Source organism: Atractosteus spatula, chromosome 6, assembly GCF_055471065.1.
Source record: "Atractosteus spatula isolate fAtrSpa1 chromosome 6, fAtrSpa1.hap1, whole genome shotgun sequence".
NCBI lineage: Eukaryota > Metazoa > Chordata > Actinopteri > Semionotiformes > Lepisosteidae > Atractosteus > Atractosteus spatula.
The window spans coordinates 4,929,406-4,942,109 of record NC_142711.1 but is presented as its reverse complement, the minus strand read 5'-3'; the positions used below and the strand labels follow the sequence as shown (position 1 = coordinate 4,942,109).

General features: G+C 36.5%; 1 protein-coding gene across 7 annotated transcripts in view; it reads right to left on the bottom strand.

Annotated features, from left to right (window-relative positions):
• The window catches only part of l3mbtl4 (L3MBTL histone methyl-lysine binding protein 4), a 139,887-nt gene that overhangs the window by 94,948 nt on the left and 32,235 nt on the right, over nt 1-12,704 (bottom strand). For all 7 annotated transcript variants that reach the window (XM_088919532.1, XM_088919533.1, XM_088919537.1 and 4 more), the window contains 3 exons: nt 11,391-11,467; nt 1,281-1,366; nt 819-929 (listed from right to left, as the gene is read on the bottom strand). In XM_088919532.1, the coding sequence (XP_088775658.1) occupies nt 819-929; nt 1,281-1,366; nt 11,391-11,467 (274 nt within the window). The remainder of the gene's footprint in view (nt 1-818; nt 930-1,280; nt 1,367-11,390; nt 11,468-12,704) is intronic.

Genomic DNA, 12,704 nt, shown 5'->3' with positions numbered 1-12,704 from the left:
GTTACATTTCATGATACAAATATTTTTTCTAACATATTTGTGACATGAGACAACCCCGTTTTGTACCCGCAGTTCTGTTACACAGCTGATCGTGTGGAATTTTTAATTACGGAAGGACAGTGAGGACCTCTGTTTGATCTCTCATTTGAAGGATCTCAAAAAGAAAAGTGTCATGGGCCGGAAATTGTGGATCAAATGAAAAAGCACCATCTACTAGTCCACTGATAGCATTTCCGGCAGCAAAATGGTTGTTAAATGTCTCCCGATCCCTAAGGATGTCTCCCTAGCCCCGCATAGCTTCTAAGATCAGGCTACAAGACATCTAATCCATTCCAGTACAGGAGCTCTGTACAGCCAGTTTTTTTTAATTATGTTTGGGTGGGGACCTGCATCAGTGAGTTTCTTTGCAGCTTGCAAGTAGATGTTAATTCCACTTTGAAAAGCAAAGAGAAAGAGGAAAAAAACATGGTTTGCCTATGGAGCCTCTATAGTTTGGATGTGTTTTTTCTCCTATCTAGCTTTTAACTTATCTGACTGATGATTCAGTTATAGAGTTAAACCGCTGACTGTATTAAAGACTTTCAGTGGAATGGATTTGAAGTTGTGCTTTCTGACTGCAGTTCCCATAGAACACACAATTGGTCCAGAAATTAGCTCATCAAAGTATCATTAGCTCATCATTAGTATATATAAAAAAACATCTATCGACACAAGATTGGTTGCAGTCGAATAAAATTCAACATGTTTTTTTAAACTTTACTCAGAAGGAAAATAAGTTCTTAACTGATCTTTGTATTTTGTTTATTGAATTCACTTACCTTTATCTTGTAGTCTTCAGTGTCTATTATAGTAGCAACCCTTATCAACATAGGATTTCTCTTATCCACAGCTTCCAACTTCATATTCACTCTAAACTTATGAGGTGGTTTCTGAAACAAGAACAGGTCAATATTTGGGAATCTTTTGACTTCTGCCATCATGTGGCATATGACCTCAATGAATTTTACTAAACTTAAATTATTACAATATATTATCTACAATATACCGTGTATAATAATTTGAAATCACAAATTACTCAGAGAATGATTTAAATTTTATCCTCTGAAGTTACAATTTCTAAAACTATAAAGTCAAACAGGGGTGCTTTAATCATCCTCTTTGGCATTTGAAACCAATTTTTTTAGATGTGGCAGCCATAAAAAGCTAGCAATAGCTCTACATGCTGTGCAAAGATGCGAGAAGTGAAGTTTTGAAATGTTGTCTAAACTGGTAATACTTACCACATTAAAAGCCTTGCTAGGAACAGCAGAAGAGCCGGTATCTTCTAAATATTCTTCCCATTTGAAATTTTCCGGATTGGGATATCCTAAAACAATAATATCAATAATAAAGAAATGTAATAAAAATATTCTACTTTATGGCCCAACAGAAGAAATGGTTATATCCCAATACTTTTGAGAGCACTGTATAAACCCCTTTAAAACCACACATACCTTCAGAAAGAATGGTCATTTAATGTATATTTTCTATTTGAAACAATGTTATACGCCAATTTTCTTTACTTTAATATTGTTTATTAAATTACATAGTTTTATTAATGTTTTCCAAATTGATTTAACACTGATTCAAGCAGCAGTGAATATTCAAGAATGATTAAACGACAAGTTCAGACTACCAAATGTTATGTTGACACCAAAGATGTCTATAAGAAAAATATCTTAAGTGCAGGTAATTTCGGAGAGAAAATAAACCATGAGAGAAGATGCACAGATAAGCATCATCACTAAAATGTACATAAAGTGAAAGAACCCAGATATATAGCCACATGGCACTGAAATATTAATAGGGCGTTTTCATCTTCACCACCGTGTAAGGAAGTACAGTACAAACGTAGAGAACAGATACAAAAGTTAAGGACTTATCTTGCTGCATTGAGAATACTTAAAAGGTCTCCAGATGCAAACGGCGGCCACAGTCAAATGAGTTTATCTCTAAATAAATTCAAAAGGACACAATGTCCAATATACCAACAGACAGTATATAACTATGTCAGTAAAATAACTGAATAACAAGTTTGCTTACAAAGAGTGCACACAGAATATGGTTGCAAAACGTTTACACGAATACTGTATGCACTATTACTGTTACTATGGTGCCTAGTTATTGCATTTAATTTATTTTTTTTATCTGATAAGGGAACTGTGCAAGTATTCCAAAAATCTAATTGGATGGGTTAAACTTACAGTATGAATACTCAGAGCTATTTAATATTTTATCATTCGCTACTTTTAAATAGTCCAATCTACTTCCGTATCTTGCCATGAGAACTCGATGGATAGTGATGGTGGAACTGTCTATAAGATTGCCACGAGGCGATACTGACTCGACGGCACTCAACCACCACCACTTTTGATGAACATTTATCCTATCCTGTTTACTTAGAGACATTAATGTGAAACATTTATATGGGATACAACAATGATGCATGAGATATTGCTCAGTTTTTCGTTATGGAAATCTAAGTTCAAAGTACAGATTACTTGTCAATTAAAAATGCACATACTAATTGAACTCTGAGCAGTTCAAAATGAATTTTTGTTTTTAAAACAAGGCAACAATAAAGATTTGCATAATTAATACTTTCCACATTGTTTTTTTAAATGAGAAGACAAGCTGAAAATAAACTAGAAATGCATCACTTACCAGAAAACAGATATAATCACACTCTAAGGTCAGTTTTGTGAAAGCCTATCATTTAATGCAATTAAAAATAACAATGACTAAAACCTAAGTACCTCGCTCAAAGATTCATAACAAGCATTCTACAAAAGCCTGTATTCAGAGTGAATAAATACAAATCACTAAGAATAACACAACATAAGCCAAGTCAATGAATGAACTGAATAATGCCTTATACTGTATAAACATCAACAGCTACAGTATGTTTATTACTGATTGCACACAGATGCTAGTGTTCCAGATTTTTTTTTTGCTCCGATTAAGGCTTGTTTGTGTGCAAATTCACAGGCAATTGTTAGTTGTGGTGCTGTTCACTGGCTCAGCCAAGAGTGCTTCACAGTAATAAACATTTGAATTTTAAACTAGCAGATGACCCCCTTGTACAGTTTTATCAGTTGCTGATGGAGTCTAGAATAAAAGAGAGATCGCCACGATTTGACCATAAAAAATAAGACTTAAATCACATGTATAAAACAAGCATGAGAATCATGCAAAATTAATTATGGAACTGTTAATTGAATTCCTGCAAACAACTTCCCCCCAAAAGAAGTTTTGTACTGGAATAATATTGATAATAAGTAGTGGTTATGCCGTCTGAAGATATTTCATCTCTCTTGAGCCAGTTTTGTTAAACATGGATGTCCTGAACGTGCCCTGTGATTATGTACAAACGTGCAGTAATGAGGTTGCTCTGACATCAGTAGCATTTTGCAGAATGTCACTGGCACATCGCAGCTTGAACACTAACTCTTGATTATACTCTTCATCAGATAATTGTGCATGAAAAAGTGACTTTTTTGTTGAATATTTATGGATTGCACAACATATCTTCTTAAACATCATCTAGTTTTATTGGATAAATTGAGTACGTGTACATGGAATTCAAAGAATCTATGACACATCAAGACTTGAGCACTATTACTTTGCCCAGTTCTGATGAAAAGATGGGCACAACTGCACTAAAGTACATAGTGTGTGAATCCTAATAATTAACTGGACTCCAAGTTTATATATTCACTCTATTTGTCACACACAGTTTCTTTATTTGAAAAGTAGAAAAAAGGCACTACTGCAGTCCGTTTTGCATTTGGAACATTTCTGATTTTGCAGTGCATATTGGATCGATCGTGACTTTTGAATAGGTCAATGCAGATCCGATCCTTAAACAGATCTTTCATTGTTTAATGGAAGAGAGAAAAGTGATCTTTATTAAAGTTTCAGGGATTAACTTTATTTTCTAAAAAATATCAACTTTACATTGACTCTGTTTATTATTGATGTTACATGTGCGGTCTTAATTTTATACTCTAAACAATAAACATGTTCTTTTAGCAAGCGCTCTTAATAAAGCAAAAAAAAAATCGTCTTTCTAGTGAGACTGAAACACACTACTTCACTGACTTTTAACAGGCACCGCTTTAGAAAATCACCCTGACAGAATGGTCTCCCTGATTTAGCTATTTCTTCAGCCACAATAAAACTTGCCTTCACCACAGTTACGTGTTTCTAGTAAGATAATAGAGTTTTTTCTACTACTAGATTCACAGTGATATCTGTGTAAACGTAGCCAATCTAATTAGTTTTACTCCAGAGAGGGCAGGGGAGGACATTAATACTCAGTTGTTGCCTGATGCGATTGGAGCCAAGGGCTCATGGGAACTGGAGTTCCTGCTGTCGCGGGACTCATACAACAGACCGGGAAAAATCTTGCAAGGGCCGGATTAAAACGGCTTGCGGGCCGAATGTGGCCCGCGGGCCATGAGTTTGACACGTGTGTTAACTTGGGCCTGGGTGGACCCTGATCTTGTTTGTTTCATCTTGGACTTCTTACTGGGATGGTTCACCGACGTTTAGCTCCTTTGTTGGTGCTTTTACTCTACTAATCCTTGTGCTCCTTCCTAAAATGTCCTTTCTTTGGATGTCCCCATTAGTCTCTTTAAGGTATTCCTTCATTTCTTCTCCAGAGCACACAAGTTGTCCTGACATGGCTTCCACAATAGATTTTAACATTGAAGCTCTTATATCAGTATGTTAATCGGTTAATAATGAAATAACAGGAATGTGCACAGACACAATACAGTAGCCCCACCTCAGCCAGACCATAAAACAAATCAACCAGAATAATATTTGGCAAAGAAGTAAATAAATCTTAAAATATTTGAAATACTGTAGACTATAAATGTCCCCAGACTGGAGAATGGTACTTTATACTTCACTCATTCAGTTAAGATATTTGAATTAATTTCTTTTTGTTCCTAGACTGGAGAGTGTCATTTTACAGCTTCTTCCTTTTAATTCAGTTATTTTAATTAATTGCTACAGTACTTGTTTCTAGACTGGAGAGTCTTCCTTTGCACTTCATTCGTTTAATTAAAATATTTTAATTACTACTTGTTTCTAGACTGCAAAGTGCTCCTGTGCTCCTTTCAAATCAAATATTTTAATTTATTTCCAATGGTTTCTAGAATGGACAGTGTTCCTTTGCTGATACTGCTCCCTAATCTAACTGTTTCTAAATGTTTTCAAACTAAATAAGTTAAATTAATTTTTTCTAAGTTCTTTCACAAACAGAAAAAAAACATTCTGGTTTATTTTTACAATTCTGCTCAGACTTTTCCCCACTTGCAATAGGAATTAAACCAGCACTATATTTTGGAAGGAAAAAAGATATTCCTACCAACAAAATAACTTTTGTTGCCATTGTAATGAAAGGAGGAGGCTTGAATATGAAGTGACCATATGTTAAAATAACAATTGGCTAATTCCTAGCTCACTCGATTCCCAGACTGTATGTAGTATTATTAATTACAACAGTCATTAGCTAGTTATTAGTTACAATGGAGTCATTAAATGTTTTTAGCAGCCTGGCAAAGTTATCCCCTACAGTACAAGGCAGCCTGACTAAGAGCTTCAGCCTCAACCAAAAGACCTCAAAAGTCTTTTGAAACCCACCATTTACATATGAAAGGAAAATTTGACTTGGTACCTTAAATAAGCCTGGAAATGTGGGCACTATTAAAATACTAATCTTCCCTATGATCAGTATGACAAATGTCAAGCAAAAAAAAAAAAACATAGACCAAAATCATCACCAAATCATCACATCTCTCTATATACTGTATGGCGCTGCGTGTCATTATCATCAAGAGCAGGCAGATCGCTGCACAGGAGCTTCTACAAAGGCATCATCACTGCAGTAAAGTACAGTACACACTGCATGCACGGCATTCAATTGTATGAGAGGTGTTCCGACAGAGTACTGTGGGGTATGTGCTGATATATTCAAATTCATTTCATATACCAATTTAAAAGCACAAGTGACAGCAGCTCTTTTGCACGCTGCATTCCCCACCAGCTTCTGTCCTCCTGAGGCAGGACTTTAATTTCTTCTCGCGGCTCCCCAGTGGAATAGCAAACTGATTAGACAGAAGTTTAGCCGCAGCCGAGAGGAAATTACTTGCAAACTCTCTGCCGTGTGGGGGATTCTTTTTTGTGTAAAAAGCCCAGAAGATCCAAAGAAAGTACAATGTGAGGTACGCACACAATTCTTTAAATATCATAAAGGCACCCACGCCTGAAAGCTCACATCTTTATTATTTATAACAAAATGCTGTGTTATACGGTAAATGTAACAGTGATATTAAATTAGGACATCAACTGCATGAAGCAAAGACACTAAACCGGTCTAATTTTGCAACATGAGTTGATAAATAAACATGAGCTTGCACACTGGTGCAAGGGTCATTAAGGGTCTTATTGTAAAAACAATACAGTACAGTGTATCAGCTGTTATGTTTACTGACAAAACAGTACTCCAGCAACGCAAGTGTGAAGAGCAGGCACTGCCACCATCATCAATTAAACAAATCCTTATTTCTCATTTTATTAAACGTTATTTTATTAAAATCATGCTTATTGTTCCACAAAGTATTTTCAAAGATTTACAAGATCATGTCTTCTTGCATCAGATTACCCATAAAATATTAGGATCATTTTTTTTAATTCTGCAGGAAAAACAGATACCGTAAGACTTACAGATCCTGTACAATTTGTATCTAACACATACTATTCATTTAGAAGTTAAAAAAAGCATGTTATCTTTTTTAATCAAACCTGAAAAAGCAGTTTATTTTTTCCCTTCACACTTCAGTGTACAGATGGGTCTGTATTTCCACTGTAAAGGTTTCTGTTTAAGATCACCAGATTTTCAACTGTGCTCCTCTTTCAACTAGAGCCACCTAATTTTTGTTACACTGACCTTCAAGGTCTCTATTACAGCAGAGCATTAATTACATGCTCAGCACACATTTCAGATCACAGTGCCACATTAAAGCAATTTCAAATTACTGATTACAATGTGACATTTTCTGCAACAAATGATTAAATCTAATGATTATACTTCAAAATAAATTTTGTAGCTTACTGATGCTGAAAAGCAAATTGATGGCAGGAGCACTTTTGAACACAGGAATGAGCACTTAAGTACCCAACACACAGCTGAGTAGACTGAATGAGGGTAGTGTGAACTTCATGATAGAGTGTAAATAATGCTTCATGGATTTACTGAAATCTGTAGTGTTTTGAGTTACCAAATCGAACAATCTGGCCAATGTTACTGGACTGCTGAGCAAGAATGCACCATTGGATACAAACCAAGGTCCATGTACAGTACAGACAACCTTCAACACCTTTCTAAATGTATCCTGCTTCCATACAGAAAAAGGACATGATGGAGCTGCAAAGTGACTCAATTATACAACTGGAATAAGTATTCCAGTAGTGCAGATGTTTATCATTTGGTTTATGGTTTTAGGAGCTTTTTTCCTTAGTGTGGTTAGGATGGTGTAAAGTTTGTTGTCCTTACCATAGATTGACAACTACAGTATAACAGCAAGCAGTGTGTGCTCAAGTTCACCTCTGTAAGATTACCATGGATGTGATTCAGTGATGATTATGACAGGGCAAAGGAGTGTCTAAACAACACTGCCTGGAGACGGCAGGTCAATTCTGGTTTTTAAGATCTCTACAAGGGTCCTCTGTACTGCTCTGGGATTTAGATGTCATCTGTTCTTTGTAAATTGCCTCAAGCCTAGCAGTCTACACAAATAATTAAACTCGCCCTTGTTACATGGCATAAAATAAGGATCCATGCTGTGTGTTTGAACAGCAGAGCACCTGGACTGATCAGTCTCCTTTTCACAACCATGTTAAGTCATGTGGAACAAACGCCATAGGAATCTACCAGTAATGAATAATTTTCTAAGCAAATGCTTTAAATAGGCATGAATTAAATGGTTCACAAATAAGACCAACAATGTGTCATTCAGCAAATGCTGTGGAGCTCTTATTTTTACCTTAGTTTTTCTGTTCTTGTCAATTTGTTTCATTGATTTATGCTGGCATTGCAAAATGAAATACACATTATTATTTATTTATAACATATACATATATACTGTAGGTGCTATAAGAAAAGGAATGGCTTGTGTCTCAATGTAGAATGTAGTGAATTATTTCTCCTTATTAAATATAATATGTGTTATCAATGAGAAGGTACTCATTTAATGTACAGGTAATGTTTATTTAGATCTGAGATCTGGAATCAAATAAGAGACATACTTCCAAAGCAAGTTTGAATTTCTCCGTCATGTGTCTTAATTTGTATTACTTGCTTGGATGACATATTTAAATTGGTACAGTAAGTAAGTGACCTTTAGTTATGTAACTATGAGTAAGAGTTAGCCTTCATGATCACATCTGCAATTTGAAAATATTTGCAAACAAAATTTGATCAAGGCTCTCTTTTCCGGGCAAATCATGGGGAAAGCAGGATAACAGCTTTGAAACAATTCATCATTTCACACTACAGATATACAGACAAGAACACGTCAGAGACACGCAAGTACCAGCCACATTCATGAAGCAATTCTAATTGCCTAATTACCAGATATCGTCATACTGTATGTATTGATTTAGCATTTAGCTAGAATTAGGGAAATGTCTACTTTAAATGAGATGTATATTTTTAAACACCATCACAATTTAGCAACACCATATTTCGCCTTGTGTTACAAAGTCTTCTTAATGGCCTAGACAGAGCTATTGCAATAAGGTTCATCTAACCTTTGCAGGTTCAAATTTGGAACAGCATTACAATATGTAAAACCATGGTTGTCAACATACCCTACTCTTTGAGAACATTTGCAATATAAAAAGCAGCAAAAAATATGTTATCTAAATAATCTCCAGTTTAACCCATCTTCAAGGGTGGGACAAGCAGATCAGCAACACCATATGCTTCCCTCACCTCATGTACTGCGCCTCATTTGTGATTTGTCTGAGTTTATATGAATATGTACAGTATAAACTCATATTATTGATGGAAGAAGGGATCACTGGTCCAAGTAGTAAGAAGATGGGACCCAAATTTTCAAGGACAAGTCTTGGATCTTGTCCAAGGACAAGCACAAACAGGATCTAGTTTTAAGATTCATAACAAAAATGTTTTTCCCTTTTTTTTCTTGAAATAAGCTTTCTAATCACATACAATTTATATAACATACTATATTTGGATCTCAGTTTAGCCAGCTGCCTGAAAATGTGCATATATTGTAACTCTGATGAATGTTTTGAATTTTTCTTATCTTATTACAAGTGCACCCTTCCTTCACAATGAACATTCCTTATAGGCAAAAAGTAAAATGCAAGCACAGCAGTATTTCAGACCCAAACTCTCAGTCACAGTATCATCTCTTGCAGATGAGTTGCAGTACTTTGTTAAGGGAATATACTTCATTGTTGAGAATTATTATGAAGCAACTGTTAGTGAACTTTATCATTTATGCTGTATGGTGTGTACATTTCATAAAACCTTTTTAAAGTCTGCATAATTGAGACATTATTTTCTAGGTTAAGCATTTCAATTAGCCATTGATCCATCCATTATAAGCAAGCCTCTTAATCTTTTGAGGGTCATAGCAAACTGGCGTCTTTCCAGGAATGAGAGTTCCCAACCGCTCTCTTCCTGGAAGGGATACCCATCCATCACTGGGCCATGGAGAAACGGCCAATTTAGAACAAAACCTCAATAAAACCTAAACAGCATAATACTGGCAGTTGGAAGGAAACCTTGAAAGCACAGAGAGAAAATGCAGACTCTACACAGACAGCAGTGCAAGGTCACACTCGAACCCAGGATCCTGGAGCTACAGGATAACAGTTCTAGCTGCCATGCTGCTGTCCCTCTATGCACTGAAAAACAGGAGCACAGCAAAGCTTCCAAAAATAAAGGCCAAAACAGACTTGCCACAATTTTACCTGAACCTGAAATACAATTTGCATCTTCTTCAGGTGACAAACATCAGGCTGTTTTTGGAATCACATCTCAGCCGCTGAATTTAGAGGTGATGATCTTTTATTACAGGGTCATATACTGTAGCTACGTTGGGTGTTGGAAACTATATTTTAAAGACCAAATGAATGAAAAGATCCAGATTGGGATATTAAAATGGCAAGCCAAGTATTCAGATCTTAAAGCAGTACAACGTGGGGAGAGATTGAGACAGCAAAACTTAAAGCAAAAAGAGTAAAGTTGAACTTAAAAATAAATGAAGCATATTTGAAAATTATTATTGTTTTACAACAAAATAAATACAAGCAAGCATATAGTAGGTAAATAAGACTACTAAGAATACTAATACTGACCACTAAAATACAGAATTAATAAATCATTTAATTCTGTATGTATTTTGTCTTTAAGTTTTGATAGACGACTGCTTAATACAGGTAATTAAAAGTAGAAACAGTACCATCCATCCATTTTCACTTCTGCTTTTCCTGGTGAGGGTTGCAGTGAAGCTGCTGCGAGCACAAGGCAGGGTACACCCTGGACAGGACGCCAGTCCATCGCAGGGCCAGTGCAAGCTACTCATGCATGGGGACAATCTGGAGGTCACGGTAAAGGCCGAGGGGGGAAATTTGGCCTGGACACCGGGATAACTCCCTACTCTTCTTGAGAAGATGCCCGGGGATCTTTAATGACCACTCAAAATAAGGACCTCGGTTTAATGTCTCATCCGAAAGACGGCGCCCACTACAGTACAGTGACCCCACCACTATACTGGGGCATTAACACCCACACAGACCGCAGGGTGGGTGCCTCCCACTGGTCCCACTAACACCACTTCCAGCAGCAACCATAGCTCTCCCAGGGGGTCTCCCCTCAAGGTACTGACCGGACTCAACCCTGCTGAGCTTTAGTGAGCTGCCAGTTGAGAGCTGCAGGGTGACACAGCTGCTGGCTCAAAACAGTACCATTTACTACTTAAATCTGCAAAATGCGTTGTACATTATCACTTACAGTATGTTTTCTTGGTACTACAGAATTGTGGAAACAAAACTGTAAACATTGAACCAATAAAATATTTTTGATAACCATCAATCTCAGACAACCTCTATTAAACAGCCTATCAAAGCAAACGCTGTATTTGTTAAATTCATTAAACAATGGCATGACATTTCTGCACACTTCAATAACAGTTGTGGCAAATGTCAAACTCAGATCGGGTGTTTGGATAATGAGTAGCAATATAATAGCGTAAAAAGGCTCTAAATGAGAGAAGGCCATCTGGCTGTAAGAGGAGTGTGTCGCTCACCCTGAGGAGCAGTAAGGGGTCGTCCATTGTCTTGACACCACCCTACGGGATGAATGTGAGGACTACTGGAATCGCACCTATAAAAGAAAATCAAATCATTACCAGATGTGAAACTCGCATAAAGAAGTATTACTTCATCCATATTCCTAGCACAATATATTCTACAGCACCAAGTATAATGAGAGAGAATGGGAGCAACAACAAAAGAGCCCAAGAAAAAACATGAAAAAAGAACAGAGGCAGTTCGATTTTCACATACAGTTTTAAGCTTTATATTTGTTTCTTTCAAACTGATTTAGGAACCTACTATAACTTGGAAACGCTGTCCATCTAAAAATACAGCCACTCGATTATTATATTGAAATTTACTGAGTTTTCTCAGTTTGGAAATGTAGGAAAAATGCTGTACAAACAGCATGGAAGGCATTAAGGCTTTTATGCATGATACATTTCAGTGTGCTTCATTCTCCATGCCTAATTTTAACTTTTAAACCAGAACAACAATAATAATACACTTTTCACGTCTATACAGTATCACCCCAAGGCACTTTCAAATATTAGGGGGCCCATTCTGTCCACCACTGGGGAGCAGTACCTGCCTGGGCAATCCCTGGCAGAGACCACGTGCCAACAGCCTCACTACGCAACAGCTCAGACAGAGAAAGAACGAATTACTACCAATTAAAACTGAAGATGTGAGCCCGAGATAAACTCAGCCACAGGACACCACAGCTAACACCAATATTCTGTGTGGTCTTTAACGGCCAGGAAGGACTTTTCATCCAAAAAGCTTTAACTCTCAAATGAATTGCCTGTGCAGCAAGAGATTATACTTAATAGGTTATACAATAATAAGAGGTTTCACTTCAATGAATATTAGTGAACAAACGCAGGCTGGATGGTAGAGAATGCCCAGTATATTAAAGTTTGATCCTAAACAATGTAGTCAGTATTCGTTATGACTTGTGGGCTGCTCGAGACCACCATGTAGTCAACATAATTTTATCACAGCATGGCTTCAGAAACCAGATGATAGTTAATTTCATTAGGAGCCTGCAAAAAAAAATAATTTAAAATGTTTCAACTTTTATCATGTACATGCATAGTCTAATATTATTATACCATGATACGCCTCATGTTTATTAATTGTCAATTTTAATGGAAAAACTCATTCAAGAACATGTTTTGCATGCATCTTTTTTATTTTAAATGATTTGGGGAAGATTTCAGGATTTAGACCATGTACCTAAGAGAATAGCTTGTTCTTTTCAAAGGGTATTACTGGCAGCAGGTATTCTGCTCTGGGGTTCATTT